At 58.4% G+C, this 13,221-nt stretch overlaps 1 protein-coding gene and 1 long non-coding RNA gene across 3 annotated transcripts in view; one reads left to right on the top strand and one right to left on the bottom strand.

Annotated features, from left to right (window-relative positions):
* The window catches only part of LOC138848864 (uncharacterized), a 9,460-nt gene extending 8,041 nt beyond the window's left edge, over nt 1-1,419 (bottom strand). The window contains exon 1 of the long non-coding RNA XR_011387016.1: nt 1,282-1,419. This is a non-coding gene — a long non-coding RNA (uncharacterized lncRNA). The remainder of the gene's footprint in view (nt 1-1,281) is intronic.
* MS4A15 (membrane spanning 4-domains A15) lies at nt 651-13,221 on the top strand. Of its 2 annotated transcripts, XM_002709014.5 has the most exons (7): nt 651-1,540; nt 5,989-6,241; nt 8,740-8,862; nt 9,740-9,796; nt 10,459-10,551; nt 10,849-10,962; nt 12,230-13,221. In XM_002709014.5, exons 1-7 carry the CDS (start codon nt 1,419-1,421, stop codon nt 12,344-12,346), a joined length of 879 nt encoding a protein of 292 aa, XP_002709060.3. In that variant the 5' UTR covers nt 651-1,418; the 3' UTR covers nt 12,347-13,221. The 2 variants fall into 2 exon arrangements, with proteins under 2 accessions (XP_002709060.3, XP_008270233.3); XM_008272011.4 differs by lacking the exons at nt 651-1,540; nt 5,989-6,241 and adding an exon at nt 8,456-8,550.

Raw genomic sequence — 13,221 nt, 5'->3', positions numbered from 1 at the left:
GTTTTCTGAGCCCTGACAATGCTTGGTTTGGTCCCTATCCTATGGAGTTGCTGATATAAGAAGTGATAAGATCACCATAAGGAAATGGACTGGGGGGCTGGCGCTGCCGCCTACAATGCCTGAATCCCATTTGAGCTCCAGTTCCAGTCCCGACTGTTCTACTTCCTATTCAGCTCCCTGCTAATGTGCCTGGGAAAGCAGCAGAAGATGGCCCAAGTGCTTGGTTCCCTGCACCCATTTAGGAGACCCGGATGAAGCTCCTGGCTTCAGCCTGGTTCAGTCCTAGTTGTTGGAGAATGAACCAGCAGATGGAAGATCTTTATCTCTCCATCTCTCTATCTGTAATTCTGACTTTCAAATAAATAAATAAATCTTTTTTTAAAAAAAAAAAGAAATGATTGTATCACTTAGCTATCACCACCTAAGTGCTGTGGAGTAAACACCTATAAAAACTTGGCAATGTAGCACTGATTTTTGCTCACCAATGTATTGGTCAGCTGGGCGGTTCTACAGATCTGATCTGGGCTTGGCAGGACTCAACCATGCACCTGGAGTTGGTTAGATGGCCCTGCTGACCTTGGCTGCATGGGTGGGGCTCTGTGGAATGGCTCTGCTTTGCTCCATAAGAATGATCCTCTATGGCCAGTCCAGACATTCCCACGGTAGGCACAGCATCCCAAGAGAACAAGAGGCCTCAGACCAGAACCAGCATGTGCCATGTCGGGCTCTTCTTGCTGGCAAGAGAAACCACGAGGTGGTCCCACTTCAAGGGAACAGGCAAAATAGGCTCCAGCTCAAGCTGCAAGACCTGTGGATTCATGGATGGAGGTGGGGGAAACAAAGGCCATTTTGCACTCAACTGCCACACTGTTCTAAACCTGGGGTAGCTGAGAGCTGGCCCAGCAAGGCCCCTGCAGCCTATTCCTTGGGCCATCTTGAGCCCACAGGTCCTGTGGGGTCTTTCTGACTTTGACACAGGCTTCAGAGGCTACTGGGGTGAGAACTTGAACTCAGAAGCTCATGAGCAAAGGTGTCGCATCCATAGGCCACCTGAACGCCACTCTGTGCACCCACGCACTCACAGGCATACGGACCCCTCACACATATATGTGCATGCTCACGCACTCACACACACACACACTCACACTCTGCTCCACTCCTTGGGGAAGCTGTAGGCCACCTGGCCCCTTCTCTGCCATGGGGCACCCCTGTTCCTTCATGGACTCTGGGTTTCCCCTCCTCACTCTGACACTTACGGTGGGACCCCGGCAGCCCACTCACCTCTCTGGGTCTCAGTTTCACCTCCTGTAGTTTGAAAGATGGGAATCGGCTGGAACGGCTTCCTCGGCCCCCTCCTTCGGGCCAAAGGTGGAGATCTCAGAGCCAGGAGGGAGTGAGAACTTCCAGAACAGCAGCCGATGTCCCAGCCCTGTACGAACAGCAAGGCTTTCACACGAAAATGTGTGAAGTCGGGAGAAGCGGCTGCCGGAGAGCAGAGGCAGCAGGAGCCAGCGGCTGGCACGGCAGCGGTGACAGCCCGGTGAGTACTCGCTGCCCTTCCCGCCACCCTGGGGGCACAGCAAGGGACGTGGGGCAGGGGCATGTGAGATCCCGGGGAAGGACAAGGAGAAAGACCCCTGGACAGAGAAGTTCGCCTCCCATGGGTCCTGCCCACCCAGCCAGTACTCGGGGAGGGCTCTGAGGACGGCTGAACCACACTGTCCTGCCACAGACAGGCGCCGGCCAGCCAAGGGTGGGGAGGGGAGAGGAGGAGAGAGGACCCCAGGACTCTAACCATCCTCTCAGGGGAAGGAGCCTTCCCCACCCCCAACCCAATCCCTACTATCCCGAAAGGGGATTCCAACCCAGACGCAGGGGCCCTGCCCTGCCCCCTTCTCTGAGAGAAAGGGAGGACCTGGCAGGGATTCTCACGCACAAAGGGGCTACCAGGAAATACCTCTGAGGCCGAGGGAGGCCCAGGGAAGAGAAGGGGCTGTCACTGTCCCTTCGGTGGGGCTGGGCAGCAGAGTGGAATGAGCAGAACCTGCAGGGGGCTGAGTGGTGGGACTGGCCCAGGCCAGAGCGAGCAGGTTGGGGGGACTTGTGACTCCTCTGTCATGTGTTCGAGTCTGTTGGCATCCTCTCCAGGCCTGCGGGCCAGCTCTGGGTTGTCCGGGAGGGGCTGGGACTGAAGGCCCCCAGGACTGCCTCCGGGCAGCCTGGTGTGCTGGGTCCAGACTTGGAATTCAGGAGCGATTCCCGCCTGACTCACCAAGTGGTGGGGCCGGAGAACACAGCTGCAGACAGGGGCCAGCCTGGAGCACCCCACCAACACCACAGTCACCCATTGGACAGAAGGGAAAACTGAGACCAGGAAAGGCTTAAGCAACTTGCGAAAGGTCTCACAGCTACGTAAGCTTGCAGCGTGGCAGGGCGGATTCTTAGTAGGCTAACCCCAGGGCCTGAGGCTTAACCACCAAGCAAAGCTGCCTCCTCCCAGCTGTGAAGCCCCCACCAGATGCGCTCCTGGGCATTTTGTCCAGGACACCCTCCCCAGGCAGCAGCACCGGCCTGTAAATGAAGCCAGCTCCCAGCTCCATGCAAATAAACCTGATGCCCAGAGATGTTCAAATGACAAATCCTAGCTCCTCGGGTGCGGTTCAGCTCAGCACCCCAGGGCAGCCTGAATTTCTCTGAGCCCAGCTTTGTCGTCTGCAAAACAGTGCCTACCCCAGGTATCAACCCCAAGGTTGATACCACTAATAGAAGCTAACAGAGACCATGTGCCTTCTGCATGCCAGGCCTAGGTGGGCATCGTTTCCTGTAAGGCCCACAGGGACTTTATAAGGGGGGATCCGCAGCTGTCCTGCGGCCTCTCTGGCTGCCCTCGGGCAAGGCAAGCCGCCCTGATTTAACAGCTTGTTCTGCATTGTGACTATCATGTCAGCCCTCTGCCTGGAAGAAGGGATTTCCCTACCTGCTTTCCCTCCTTATCTACAGCTGCAAACCGGGGCCTCCAACCTCTCCAAGGCCGTACAAAGGGAAGGAATGAAACAGGGGCATGAGCGGGCCTGGGGATGTCCTAAGCTGGCATCACCCTCCCGGGGCCAGCAGAGGTTAGGTTGATGACTCTGCAGCGTTCTGTGGAGAAACCCTGTCCCCTGTGTTTTCCTGTGTATCCCCCCTCCCCAAAAAAAAAGCCCTCCACCGACTCAGAACTCTGGCAGGTTCAATAACAGGACGTACGTATAAATTTTGCCTCTGCCTTATCTTACAGTGAACACAGCTGCATTCCTTCCTCCCTATCGAGGGTTCAGATCATCCTAAATGTTCTCTCACAGGCCTGGTGTTGTAGCACAGCAGGTTAAGCCAACGCCAGCAACACCAGCGTCCCCTACAGGCACTGGTTGGAGTCCTGGCTGCTCCACTTCCAACCCAGCTCCCTGCTAATGACCTGGGAGAGGAGAAAAAGATGGCTCAAGCACTTAGGCCCCTGCCACCCACGTGGGAGACCCAGATGGAGCTCCAGGCTCCTGGTTTCAGCCTGGTGCAGCCCAGGGTCATTGCAGGCTTTTGGGGAGTCAACCATCAAAATAGAAGTTCTCTCTCTCTCTCTGTCTCTCTCCCTCTCCCTCACCCTCTCCCTCTCTCAGTAACCCTGCCTTCAAATAAATAATCTTTTTTAAAAAAAAAAAAAAGTGTTCTCTCCCAAAACCCGCCCTCAATCCCCGCTCCCAACCCTTTGGTAGCAAATGCAAAAGCCTCTAACAGGTTTTCATCCACCTCCTCTCCCTAAGCTCTCCCTAAGTTGTACCAGGCCATTAGTGGCACAGCGCCCTCCAGTGTCTGGATGCAGCTGCAACTTTGGCTTCAACATCAATGACAAGCATGTTAGCCTTCAAGCCCCTGGCTCGCTCTTTCTTCCTTTCTTTCTTTCTTTCTTTCTTTTTTAAGATTTATTTATTTAAAGGGACAAACAACAGAGACAAGAAGGGAGCGGGGGAAGAGGGAGAGAATGGTCCATCTTTTGATTCACTCCCCCAAATGGCTACAACAGCCAGATGTGAGCCAGGCAGAAGACAGGAGCCAGGAACTCCATCCTAGTCTCCCACATGGGTGGCAGGGGCCCAAGTAGTTTCTTTGCTGCTTTTGCAGGCACATTAGCAAGAAGCTGGATCAGAAGCAGAGCAGCCAGCACTGGGACTGGCACTCCTATATGAAATGCCATGTCACAAGCAGTAGCTCAACCCATCACACCAAAATGCTTTTCTCCCCTCTCCCATGGCTATTTCTGACCCTCACTTTCCTGGTCTGCAAAATGGGCCAGCTCGCACCTGCCTCACAGACCTGTGCCAAGGGTTTGACAGCTCTTTCTAAACTGTAGAGAACCATGCCCCTGGGGGACTGTGACGACCCCTGCTCCCTCGGCAGGTGTTGGCACACCTGCCGCTGATGTCTGAGCAGGTGCCTTACACACTCCAGGTGGTAGAGACCCATGACTGTCCCTGTTTCCACTTGTCTGTCCCTGACACGCTTGCAATGGAGTTTGGGGCACGTTGGCTCTTCACTTGGTGAGAAAACAGGGTTCTCTATGGATAGCACAAGGCAGGGGCCTGGGGAGTCGGGTTAGTCCCTGGCCTCGGGACAAGAGGGAGGGCTGGGGGGAGGGAGGGCGATGACTGTGGCACTCCCATGCCTGTGATCACCACTTACCCCGCCCGTCGGCAGAGAGCCTATTTTTGTAGGTGACTTCTCCTGTGAATCATGAGGTCTCTGCTTTATCGAATTTCTCACCCACCCACCCCTCCCTGGAGAGAAGTTGTTAATTATGCATATGCTCCCTTCTCGGGCTGCTCAGGCCCCACCCAGGGCCAGAACCCAGCAAGAGTCCCTCCGAAATGGGCAGTACTGGTCCTCCCTGACCCCCAGAGAATGGCCCCGCGTGGACCCACACGCCACCGTGGGCCTCTGACGCAGCCGTCACTCAGCCCTGGTGAATGACAGCCCCCTGGGCAGAGAGCTGAGGTTCTCACTGAGCACAGCTGGGTCTGTGTGCGGGGTTTGTCCTTGACTCTAACAGATCGCCTCCCCAGGTGACGGTAAGGGTGTGTGGGCGGTTTCCTAAGTGGACCTGCCTGCTGACAGGTTCGTCCAGTCCCCGTTGGTTTTGCATTGGCTGCTCTGTGAATGCTAAGCATTGGAGAGCTGTTACTTGGATGAGTGATGCCCTGGCATTGGTCCCCTCACTGGATAGAAACAGATCCAGGGCTGCATACATTCCAGAGAAAGTCAGAACTCCTTCCACAGGGAGCCAGGAGTTTGTTGCTGAGCTGCTGTGTGACCACGGAGGAGACACTCACCCTCTCTGAATCTGTTTCCTCATCCCTCAAGCACAGCTATTGGTACATGCCCCACCCACCCGTCCCTCAAAATGAGAGGAGGCCTGTCCATCTCTGGAGGCCAAGACCTGTGGGTAAAAAGGGTGGGATCGTCTCCCTAAGAGTTAGCCCAAGCCAGACACACCTAAAGTTTCCAGAATCCGTATATGTGTTGGCCACCTCCCTGGCAACTGCCTGAGTGGCCACAGAGAAAGCTTCTCAGAGCAGGGAATTCCCCGGGGATGGATTTGCAGGATTGTGACAGGGCTGAGAGGCAGGGAGGGGCAGGGAGGGGCGGGTCCAGAGGTGAAGAAACAGGCCCCCCAGCTGCTGTGTGTCCCTGGCAAGCCACTTGCCCTCTCTGTTGGAACACATGAGCCTACAAAGTCTCTTCTGCATAGGACAGCGCAGAGATTAAAAGCAGGGTTTCTGGGGGCAGAGAGAACAGAACTCACGGCTCAGCCGCGACCACCTCTGCATCTCTGAGTCTCGGCTTCCTGGACTATGATCCGAGAACTTGGTGCCATCTTCACCGGGCCACCGTACGCAAGGACCCGTGGGCATGTTGCTTACAGGCCACAAAGCAAACGTATGATCGTTGTCTCCCAAGCTTTTGTTTCCCAGGCTCTCTGAGCACCATGTCCGCACCTCCCGCCAGCAATGGGGTCTTTGTCGTCATCCCCCCCAGCAACGCCAGCGGCCTGCGCCCGCCTCCAGCCATCCGACCACCCTCCCTGTGCCAGCATCCCGGGATCATGCAGTTTGAGGAGCCACCACTGGGGGTGCAGACTCCACGGGCCAGCCAGCCGCCAGACCTCCGGCCCATGGAGACATTCCTTACTGGAGAGCCCAAAGCGTTAGGGGTAAGAACAGCCTCACCGCGAGACAGGAAGCAGGGGTGATGGACAGGCAATGAGCACCCAGCAACAGAGCATCTACGCACACCTTGGAGAGGGGCACAGTCAAGAACCACTCAGGAGGGCTGGGAGGATTCCGCCACGTACCAGGGGGACAAGGTCCCTCCCTCAGGGCGCTCAGTAAACAACGGACAAGAGGCTGATGAGGTTAAAAATGATGGATGGGGAGGAACAACTCCAGCAGGGGCGGACGGAAAGTTCTCTCTGGGGAGATGGACATTTAAGCCAACATCTGGATGCTGGGTTGAAGGCAGCCAAGAGAAGATGTGGTGGAGGAGGTGGGGGAGGCTTTACCAGGTAGAGGGAACAGCAAGTGTAAAGGCCCTGAGGTCACAAGGAAGACGTGGAGCGCTGGCATGGCTGGGAGGAGGGAGAGGCGAGGAGCTGGAGGTGGCAGGTGAGAGTGGTAGGACTGAGAATCCAGGAGAAACAGCCTCCACGCTCCTGTCCAACCTCAGATGACCTTGGTCCCTGGGAGGGAGTAAAATAATAGCTAGAGAAGACGGACAAATTATAGATGTGAGCGTGTTGTTAAAAAGAAAAACTCTAAGCAAGTTAAATTTCACAGGGCTGATTTGAGCAAGGAACAGCAACGGTCAATGGGGCAGCACTCAGAACCACCAGAGAGGTCCCGAGAGCGCCACCCAGTGGTGTGAGCGGTGAGCTTTTATAGGCTGCACACAGACACAAAGTAGAGAAATCACCTGAATGGCTACAACGTGGTGTCTGTGTTGTTTTGGCAGCATCTGATTCGCTGGCTGCCTGTGATTGGCTGAAGCTCAGCTGTCTGCGATTGACAGAAATCCAGCTATTTGTTACAAAAAAATAAACTTCCAGGTTGCGTTTCAGTCCATTTATATGGCATTGGAACTCAATGTGGGGCGAGTAGCTAATAGCCCCTTGCTTATCTAACCTTACAAATATTACACACACGTAGATTCTTCAGTGTGTCCCTTGGCCTCAGTTTTTCCAAGTGGAAGGTGAAAGCCTTCATAGACAATGGTGACGATGATGATGGCAGCTCCTGTTTATTAAGGGTCCCTGAGAGGCGCATGCACTGTGTCACGGATTGTGCGTGCATCATCTTGGATTCCCACTACCACCTCGTGAGACAGGGCTCATGGTTCCCATTGGCCAGATTAGAACACTGAGGCTTGTCAAGGGTAAGTCCCTGTGCAAGGCGCCCCAGCTGGTAAGCTGGTAACCTAGGGTGGCCCGACTGGAAAGTTCTCCTTTCAACCCCTCTGCAGTGTGGCGCCCAGGGCCTCAGGCTGGAGCACGCTGGGCTGGAGAATTCCACTCCAAAAACTGCTCCCACAGGGACGGCAGACGGTGAGCAAAGATGGGGCACCGAATGCCGGGGTCCTGAAACCTCAGAGCAGACTCTGGGCATGGAGGATGCCCCCCAAAAGCGTGAGACGAGACAAGTACAAATGGCTGGAAAACATCAACAGAGAAAAATACAAACAGGTCCTAGGGAGCGCTACCCAGCGAGACAAACATTGGCCTTGGACTTAGCCAGTCTGCTACGTTCTAGCTAGGAGAGCTCGGGCACCTCTGAGCCTTGGTTTGGGGTCCCCATACCTACTGCACCATGTTGGGATTCTGTGAGACAGCCACTGGCTGTGTGGCAGCCAGAGTTTACCAAGGAACTGCGGTGGCCTGACCATAGAGCCAGCACCCAGCGTTGGCAGCTGGGTGACCACACCGTATAGGAAGCCAAGGAGATGACAGACTTGCAGGAAGCCATGGGCAGGAGATTCAAAAAAGCCATGCTCAGAAACACCGGGATTCTTGGCACTTGTGTTAGAAACGGACTCCAGGCCACTCCCAAGCTGTTCACAGCCAGAGCTGCGCGCTGGAGAGCCACATAGGTGTGTGTGGTGCCCAAGCAAGCTGGTCACTGACGGGTCCCAGACAGGTCCCGGAGCTGGGAGGGGCTGCAGGGATGGGCATAGGCTGGATTCGGGAATCTTCCACATCTCCTACCCACTTCCAGAAATTAGAGGAGGCAGTGTGGCAGAATCCGCCCGAAGCCCCCACCCTGGAAAAACCATCCCTCTACTGGAAATGGGGCGGGGTGGGGGGTGGGGGGGAGGGGGGTTGGGCTGAGAGCCAACTCTCAAAGAAAAATAAAAGCAGGCTGAGATGTCAGCTGGGTGGGAGACGGCCACGGCACCCTGCGGGGATGGGTCGCGGTGGGCGCGAAGACAGGTGCACAGGACGAGACGTCGCCTACAGGCTGGAGGGCGGAGGTAGGGCGGGCGCGCAGCGACACAGCGAGGCTGCCAGGCTCCGGGGATCCCGCAGGCCGCCAAGAGCAGGCTTTCTTCTGAAACCTGCCCTTCACACGGTCTGAGTTTGTTAGCCAGGGGCTCTGGGAAGCCAGGGGGGGCCCTGGGGCCGCCGGCACGGAGCGGGCTGAGCCGTGGCGCCCCCCGCAGACGGTGCAGATCCTCATCGGCCTCATCCACCTGGGCTTCGGCAGCGTGCTGCTCATGGTCCGCCGCGGCCCGCTCGCGATGCTCTTCATCGACGCCGGCGTCCCCTTCTGGGGAGGAGCCTGCGTGAGTGCGGGGCAGGCGCGGGGCGGGGGCAGGCGGGTGGGTATGGGTCTGCCCGGGTCACCCCGCCACTATCCCTGGCGGGGCACAGGACAGCTTTGCCCAAACTCTCAGCATAACCCCAAGGCTGACGCAGGCCTGTGTGTGACAGCTCCCACCAAACAGCCCCAGAAGGCTGCAGAAGCAGAGAGGAGCCGGGATGCACCCCCTCAGCTCCTCGGGTGGCCACAGTCGTCCCATTCCCGGGAAGTGTGGCCAGCCCTGAGCCCCGATGCCACTGCTGTGACCACGCCCGGCCCAACCCCGCCGCTCAGCCCCACAGGCCTCCCCCAGCCTTCTCGCTGCCTACTGACCTCTCTGTGGGTGGCAGCCGGGTGCAAACGGGCAAGCTGCCAGCCTGCCAAGTGTCAGCTACAGAACCGGCACCAGCACACAGGCCATGGGGAGCCACTTTGGGGCGCTGCTGCACCCGCGTGCCCTGCATCCTCTCGGCGGCATCTCTGCCCAGCGAGGCCTTCCCTGCCCCCACCAGTGGCTCCTATCACCAACCCTCCATCATGTCTGTCACTGCTTATCTGCTAAGTGTCCATCTGGCCCGGCTGGAATGGGAGCCCAAAGAGCAGGGGTCTTGTCTGCCTTCCTCAACTCCGTGATGTGCACGGCCACAGCTGCTACTCGGTCAGTGCCTTCCCCATGGGGCTCCCGGAGTGAGGTCAGTGCAAACCCTTGCCTCCTACGTGCGGTACATCCGGGGGCCAGCAAGCTGAGGAGACAGCAGCCAGGAGGCCGCAGCTGCCCTCTCCCTGGCGCCCGTGGCCTGGCAGGACATGCCCTGCGCGGTGCCCTGGCCGAAGCCTCACTGGTGGCCTCTTGCCCACAGTTCATCATCTCCGGGTCCCTTTCTGTGGCTGCCGAGAAGAACCACGCCAGCTGCCTGGTGAGTCTCAGGAGCAGCCCAGAAGTGTCGCGGCCCAGAGCAGAGGGGGAGAGGCAGGAAGGGGTGGGCAAGAGGCCACGGAGGGGTGGGGCTTCCCAGCAGGAGAGGCAGGGGTCAGGGCCCCTCCTGAAGTCCCATGGAGGAAGAGGAGAGGGGAGGGGAGGAGGGGAGAGGGGAGGGGAGGGGAGAAGAGGGAGGGGAGGAGAGGGGAGGGGAGGAGAGGGAGGGGAGGGGAGGGGAGGAGAGGAGAGGAGAGGAGAGGAGAGGAGAGGAGAGGGGAAGGGAGGAGAGGAGAGGAGAGGGGAAGAGAGGAGAGGGGAGGGGAGGGGAGAAGAGGGAGGGGAGGGGAGGGGAGGGGAGGAGAGGGAGGGGAGGGGAGGGGAGGGGAGGGGAGGGGAAGTGAGGAGAGGAGAGGGGAGGAGAGGAGAGGAGAGGGGAGGGGAGGGGAGGGGAGGAGAGGAGAGGAGAGGAGAGGGGAGGGGAGGGGAGGGGAGGGGAGGGGAGGGGAGGGAAGGAGACAGGTTGATAAGAGCAAGCCCTACCACCCCCACAGCATGGCTGCGGGAGTCTGGGCAGGGGGAGCCGCTGCCTGTCCTTTCTCTCTCCCTTTGCCTCTTCCCTGCGCTCCTGCCCTCCACCCCCGGTCTCCCTGGCTCCCGCAGGTGAGGAGCAGCCTGGGCACCAACATTCTCAGCGCCACGGCGGCCTTTGCCGGGACAGCCATTCTGCTCATGGACTTCGGCGTCACTAACTGGGTGTGTTGTCAGATGCCCCCCTCCCCACGGTAGTAACCTTGGAGGATGGCAGAGGCAGATCCAGGAATGGGAGGGAGGCCCCAATAGACTGTGGGTGTTCACTTGACCTTACAACAGGGGCACGCACATGTAGCACGGTGGCGTGAAGACAAAGGCTCAGATTTGGCCACAGGAGCCCTGGCTCTGGGTACAGCTCAGCCACCACCTGGTGGTGAGACCGTGGGCAAGGCTTTCTCTCCTGGGGACCTCCTGTTCTAGAAATCTTGGCCGGCCCTGACTGTGGCCGTTGTTCCCCAGGATGTGGGCAGGGGCTACCTGGCCGTGCTCACCATCTTCACCATCCTGGAGTTCTTCATCGCAGTCATTGCCACCCACTTTGCGTGCCAAGCCACCCGCACCCAAGCCAACACGGTGAGTGCTCCAAGCTGAGGTCGGCTGGTGGCTGGCAGGCTCCTTGCCTCCAGCCCCCTTCCTGTCCCCTGTGGGAAACAGGACAAGGGAGAGCCAGCGATAAGTCCCCACTGTCAGACCCTCCCCATCCATGAAGGCAGGGTTGTTCTCCTCGTCGCCACAGGGGGGCGCCAGCACCGAAGACCAGCTGCTCTATGAGGTTGGGCTGAGAGCTTTGGTGCACAGCTGAGCACCTGGGCAGGGAGACAATTGGGCCCTCTGTGCCGGGAGAAGTGGGGCTCCTCAAAAGTCCACCAGGGTCGGGCCGGCGCCGCGGCTCAATAGGCTAATCCTCCGCCTAGCGGTTGCCGGCACACCGGGTTCTAGTCCCGGTCGGGGCGCCGGATTCTGTCCCGGTTGCCCCTCTTCCAGCCCAGCTCTCTGCTGTGGCCCGGGAAGGCAGTGGAGGATGGCCCAAGTGCTTGGGCCCTGCACCTGCATGGGAGACCAGGAGAAGTACCTGGCTCCTGGCTTCGGATCAGCGCGATGCATGGCTGCACCAAAAGAAAAGGAAGACCTTTCTCTCTGTCTCTCTCTCACACTGTCCACTCTGCCTGTCAAAAAAAAAAAAAAAAAAAGTCCACCAGGGTCACCAGAAAGGGCAGCTGTCGGACCTGAACTTGGTTCCCAACATAATGGTGGGGGTGGGGAGTGCGGTTAGTGAACATGGAAACAGGTGGAAGAAGTGCTCAGGACCAGGGAGAAGGCAGACCAGTTGGAGCAGAGGCCACCTGGGGCAGGATATACAGGGCTACAGGGCACAGGTGGGGCCGGTTCATGGGAGGTGTGGGGTTGGGTTGGGGCTGGGGGGAGGGGTTCATTGGTGGTCTGGGTCATTGGTGGTCTTGGAGCAGGAGAGGGAGCTGGTTTTAGGGAAATTGACCAAAGGGGTTTGTCAAATGCAGCAGAATAGTGGGGATCCAGGCAAGAGACATGGAAGCCCTGAACGGGGTACAGGGGCAATCCAGAGAGAAGGAGCCCCAGGACTTTAGCTGCTAGAGAAACAGGCCCTGTGTCTGTGTCACTGGCTGCTGTACTCCCCATGCCTGCATCACAGCTGACCCCAAAAAACGTTTTCTGAAATATTAGAAGCACCAATCAGACTTGCACCGCTCCTTACCAAGGCGCTGTGTTCTAAGTGTCCACAAGAGGGCACTATTGTAACACCGCCCTGGAGGCCTGCATTCGCTGGGACTTGCATGGGTTTTGGTTGGTGTTTTCTTTGTAGCCGGTTATTTTCCTCCCAAACGCCTTCAGCACGGACTTCAACATCCCCAGCCCAGCCGCCTCTCCGCCCCCTGCCTATGACAACGTGGCGTATACGCCCAAGGAGTCGTCAGAGTAGCAGCTCGAGAACCCAAACTCTCCCTCCCAATCCCACCTCTCCCCATCCCCACAGGTTCATGGGGAACCTTCCCCAGTGATCCCCCCACCCACACCTACGGTGGCTCCTTCGGGGAGCGTTCCCCAGGGGACCTGTATCCCCACCCTCCCCCAGTGATTCCTGTCCTAAAAGACAGGAGGCTGATGTCAAGGGCGTGTGTCCTTGTCCTCCAGTGCCCTGGGTGGGCCAGGGATGGGCCCTGGGTGGGCCAGGGATGGGCCCTGGGCTGCTCTGCATTTCCCTACTCCCCAGGGGCAGTCCAAGTCTGCCTGGAGACTCAGGTTCCAGGCCTGCCCTGGCCCACCCGGAGTGGGCCTGACCCTGGAGTTTCACACAGGGCAGAGGGCAAGCCGGGGCCATGGACCTGACCTTGGTCTCGTGGCCCTGAGAGCAGCTCTGTCCTTCGTTGTCCGCCGCCACATCGGTGGGCCTCGGCTTTGCTACCTGGAGTCTCTCTGGCATTGAGCCGCATAGCATGTCAGACCCAGCCAGCTGCCCTGGGCTCCTAAAGTCCTACAGACACCAGCCCTGCCCACCTCCCAGGGCAGGGGCGTTGCAGGAAAGACTGAAGCCAGCCCACCCCTCTGCCCACCGCCACCACGTGGACAGGTGCCCAGTGAAGGCGGCCTCCCTCCCCAGGGCAGCTTGGGGACCTCCCTGTGCCTTCCAGTGTTCCCCTCCCCACCCCTACAACCCCAGGAGCAAGGGTATCCCTGGGGATTCCCACGGGAAGCTGGGCAGGGGCTCCCGGGGAAAAGGAGACACCTGCAGCTCTGGCAGGGGGCCTGTCCCATCCACGCCATGGAAGAAAATAAACAGCATGGCTTACATTTGGA

The sequence above is a fragment of the Oryctolagus cuniculus genome, chromosome 1 (assembly GCF_964237555.1).
Source record: "Oryctolagus cuniculus chromosome 1, mOryCun1.1, whole genome shotgun sequence".
Lineage (NCBI taxonomy): Eukaryota > Metazoa > Chordata > Mammalia > Lagomorpha > Leporidae > Oryctolagus > Oryctolagus cuniculus.
This window is presented reverse-complemented; position numbering and strand designations above follow the sequence as displayed.